Raw genomic sequence first — 4,946 nt, 5'->3', positions numbered from 1 at the left:
ATGTGTATAGTAGAGGATTGCAAATTCGATCATCAATGGGAGGAGAGGATCTCGGCCCTGTGAAGGTTTTGTGCCCCAGTGTAGCGGAATGCCAGGGCCAGAGAGTGGGAGAGGGCGGAGTGGCAGGCATGGGGAAGGGGGAGGCAACAGGGGTTTGTTTTTGTTGTTTTTGTTTGTTTCTTTGTTTTTTGGAGGGGAAACTGGGAATGGAGAAATTCGCATGTAAATAAAGAAAATATCTAAAATAAAAAAAAAAAAGAAAAGAAAAGAAAATCATGAAGTATCAAGATCTGGGGTCCTTACCATCATTACCTCAGAGACCCAGGGCAAAAGCATCTGGATGAGGCAACTTCTGCACCTGAGGCACACAGATCATTGCAGAAGAAGAGCAGAGTGACTAAGGGCTAGAGGAACATGGAGTTTGCTGTGGGGTTGTGTCTCTTAGGAATGTAAGAAGCTAAACTCGTAAAAACTTAACAGCAAGACAGCCTAAACATGAGGCAAACAAGGACAGCAACAAAGACATGCTAAAGTAGATGTGGGAAACCCTAGGAGCCTTCATCGCTAGACAGTCAGACAGAAAGACACACACACACACACATACACACACAAAGCCAACTAAAAAATGCTAACAGTATTATTTCGGGCTTGTACCACAATAAGAGCCAAGATTTTACACTCTACTAAATACGAAACAAGCAAAAAGACTTTATATATATTTATGTTTATTGAAGAAAATACTAGTAGTGATGTATTATTTTGAAGTATACAGTTAATATGCCTGAAGTTATTTAAAATTTATATTGAGAAAAATGTATTTTCACTATTGCTGTAGATGAGCATCTACATAAGTCTGTTAAATTGATTGTTGTTTTATATCAAACAACTTTTATAATACTTATTTTTATTGTTATAATATTTTGTAAATTTTAAGGAATATAACAAAAAAGATATTGTGGGTATTGAAGTGTGTCTCTGGGAGGAGTGGGGGTACAAAAGGGAAACAAGAATGTGATTTAATTCTATCTACTTAAAATATGTTTTTATATGTTAACAAATTCAGATAAATTGAAATCATGTAACTTTTCTCAAAAAGCAATAAAAGTTTAAAACACACACACAAAGCCACCTAAAAAATGCTAACAGTAGGAGAAATAGTCTTCCCCAGGGATGAGCATACCAACTGGTTATCTAATACAAAATGTTTATCCCTAAAACCATATATATGAGTATCATTATACAGCCAGAGCAGGTTATATTTAGCAATACATACTTATATACATGCACATGGGTGCATGTGGCAACAATTAGTGAAAAATGAGGTCCTAGTATTGAAAGAGAACAAGGAGATATATTTGCAAAGGTTTGGAGAGAGGAATAGAAAAGAGAAATAGTACAATTATGTTATAATCTCAAAAAAAGGAAGTATTTTTAAAAGCAGATGGAATGTAGCATCAGAATTTTTAACACTAGTATGAAAGCCCCCATTCTAAAATTACTCCATAAAATTTTTTATGCAACACTAGGAAGATGAGTTGTATCCTTATAAGAGGCAGCCCATGCCCTTGACCCTTGTTTTCCTCTAACAAGAACAGAGTAGAAGGCTCAAGCCCATGTCTGTAGTCTGTGTTTCTCTCCAACACTGAGGTCCTCAGGCTTCATCCCTGAAAGTGTTCTGAGGGTGGCACCCTGCTATTTGAGAGCAGCTGAAAACACTCACCCTTTATACAGGCACACTTTTAACCTTTTGCATTCTATTATCCTAGATAAACAAAAAGTAAGTAATATGTGAACCATAAAATACAGAATTATAACACCTATCCATCTTCAAAAATGTTGAGAAAGTGGGTAAAATACACCAGGAACCATAGAACTCTCCTGAAGATGCCCACTCGTCATCTCAGTTTTACCTTGGTAGAAAATACCCTTACTACTCACCTCTTAGAAATTTAAGATAAGCCTTTGAATGTTCTGTCTCTGACATTGAGAATATTCTAGAATCCTAGGGCTTAAGACTCAGGTAAATTGGGTCTCTCTGGGCTAGTGTCCTGAACAGACCTTGGGCCCAGGCTCCACAGCCAGTCCCACAACACCCAGAAGAAGCTGCTGCACTCAGAGGTGCTCTAACAAGCCCAGGGTCACAGGATCCCAGAATCATAGGATCACAGAGACAGCTTGACTCTGTGGAGTTCTGACACAACCAGGATCACAGGAAGGCAGGCTCCAACCAGATATAGCAAGGCCAGGTAGCACTAGAGATAACCAGATGGCAGGGGTGGGGGTGGGGGCAAGCATAAGAAAACAACACAAACCAAGGTTACCTGGCATCATCAGAACCCAATTCTCTCACCATAGCATGTCCTAGACATACCATCACACTAGAAAAGCAAAATTCAGATCTAAAGACACTTCTCATGATGACGGTACAGGACTTTAAGAAAGACATAAATAGCACCCTCAAAGAAATACAGAAGAACACAGGTAAACAGCTAGAAGCCCTTCAAGAGGAAACACAAAAATCCCTTAAAGAACTACAGGAAAACACAATCAAACAGGTGAAGGAAATGACCAAAACTATCCAGAATCTAAAAATGGAAATAGAAACAATAAAGAAATCAGAAAAAGAGACAACCATGGGGATAAAAAACCTAGAAAAGAAATCAGGAGTTATAGATACAAGCATCACCAACAGAATACAATGGATAGAAGAGATAATCTCAGGGGCAGAAGACACCATAGAAAACATTAATACAACAGTCAAAGAAAATGCAAAAAGCAAAAAGCTCCTGACCCAAAACATCCAGGAAATCCAGGACGCAATGAGAAGACCAAACCTAAGGATAATAGGTATAGAAGAGAGTGAAGACTCCCAATGTAATGGGCCAGTAAATATCTTCAACAAAATTATAGAAGAAAACTTCCCTAACCTAAAGAAAGAGATGCCCATGAACATACAAGAAGCCTATAGAACTCTAAATAAACTGGACCAGAAAAAAAATTCCTCCTATCACATAATAATCAAAACACCAAATGCACTAAACAAAGAAAGAATTTAAAAATCAGTAAGGAAAAAAAGCAAGTAACATATAAAGGCCTATCAGAATTATGCCAGACTTCTCACCAGAGACTATGAAAGCTAGAAGATCCTATGCAGTTGTCATACAGACCCTATGAGAACACAAATGCCAGAACAGGCTACTATACCCAGCAAAACTCTCAATTACCATAGATGGAGAAAACAAGATATTTTATGACAAAACCAAATTTACACAATATCTTTCCACAAATCCAGCCCTACAAAGGATAATAGATGGAAAACATCAACATAAGGAGCAAAACTACACCTTAGAAGAAGCAAGAAAATAATCTTTCAACAAATCCACACAAACCTAATTCCACCTCTTACAACAAAAACAACAGGAAGTGACAATTACCTTTTCTTAATATCTTAATATGAAAATTAATAGTACCAACATATCCTAATTGAAATCCAGAAATATAAGGATTTAGAAATTTGTTGATTTTCATCCAATGATCTCTCTAATTTGGTAATTGAAGAAATAGGTCCAATATTGTACAATCTATATACACTTTCAACTTATTTGTGACAGTGTCTTGCTGTGTACAACATAAGGATCTTAAAATCTTGCTTCTCCTATCTCAGACTCTCTATTAGTAATATTGTTTATTTCATGTTTTTACACTATACTATGGTTTTCAAAAGAGCTAATATATTTCAAATGTATTTACATACCCGAGGGAGACATAGACAATTAACTTGGGAGGTGGCTTGTAGAAAAGAGAACAACAAAGAGTGAGACTGAATGTTTTGCTTGACATTTGTAACTCTTGTATCAAGTTTGAAGAAGAGGACTTTATAAGTTACTCTTTCTCTGAGATGAAGGCTTTTCCAAATTATCACAGCCAATGAACCAGATTCTTACCCAGCAAGAACTTACCCAGTGTAGATATAGTCAGGATCTTTGCAGCCTCCAAGCAAAGAGCCTCAAGGAGAAAGAAGCTCACTAGAAGCCAACTCCGATGTGACGACATCTGCAGAACACGTGGAGCCCAGGCACAGGTTGGTGTACACCTACAGACCCTAGCTCCACTAAGGGACCCTGTAAGTCTCTGTCACAAAGCACTTTCTGTGGCCTTGATATTTTATGTTGTTTTTTTAAGTGCCCTTTTGCCCTTGGCCTTGTCTCTGCCAATCTCTATCCAGTGGACACTGTTTCACCTTCCTTAACTAGAGTTGAAAGAAAAACAGGTGGAAAGTTGATATTTAACTTGTCCAATAGCCCCAATATTTTTTTTGCTGCTCCAAAGTAACTCTAAAGTGGGGATGTAGGGAACTCCTGTCAATGACAGCATCTTAAAGTGGCATGTACCATGAACATTTTACAGGCCTATTCACAAGCTTATAAGATGCTACTTCCTCTGTCATTCCTCTATCTGTATCCTAATGCCATTTGTGGAACTCATTACCCTGGGTACCAGTTTTAAAATCTCCAGTAGTGTCAATCATAAACTAATCCTCGAGGAAACACCTCCACAGACCATAGGTGTGTGGGTTCATTTCTGGGTCTTCAATTCTATTACATTGCTCTACCTGCCTGTCACTGTGGGTTTTTCTCACAATTGCTCTGTAGTACGGCTTGAGGTCAGGGATGGTGATTCCACCACATATTCTTTTATTGTTGAGAATAGTTTTTGATAGCTTAGGTTTCTTTGTGATTCCAGATGAATTTGCAGATTGCTCTTTCTAACTGTAAAGAATTGAGTTGGAATTTTGATGGGGATTGCACTGAATTTGTAGATGGCTTTCAGCAAGATGGCCATTTTTACTATATTAATCCTGACAATCAATCCATAGTATGGGAGATCTTTCCAGCTTCTGAGATCTTCTTCGATTTTTTTTCTTCAGAGACTTGAAGTTCCTGTCA

At 37.7% G+C, this 4,946-nt stretch overlaps 1 protein-coding gene across 1 annotated transcript in view; it reads right to left on the bottom strand.

Annotated features, from left to right (window-relative positions):
- The window catches only part of LOC116083197 (UDP-glucuronosyltransferase 3A2-like), a 46,566-nt gene extending 42,406 nt beyond the window's left edge, over positions 1-4,160 (bottom strand). The window contains exon 1 of the mRNA XM_031359987.1: positions 3,960-4,160. Coding sequence (XP_031215847.1) covers positions 3,960-4,053 — 94 coding nt within the window. The 5' untranslated portion in view covers positions 4,054-4,160. The remainder of the gene's footprint in view (positions 1-3,959) is intronic.
- Positions 4,161-4,946: the final 786 nt, after the last annotated feature.

Source organism: Mastomys coucha, unplaced genomic scaffold (genome assembly GCF_008632895.1).
Source record: "Mastomys coucha isolate ucsf_1 unplaced genomic scaffold, UCSF_Mcou_1 pScaffold8, whole genome shotgun sequence".
Classification (NCBI taxonomy): Eukaryota; Metazoa; Chordata; class Mammalia; order Rodentia; family Muridae; genus Mastomys; species Mastomys coucha.
This window is presented reverse-complemented; position numbering and strand designations above follow the sequence as displayed.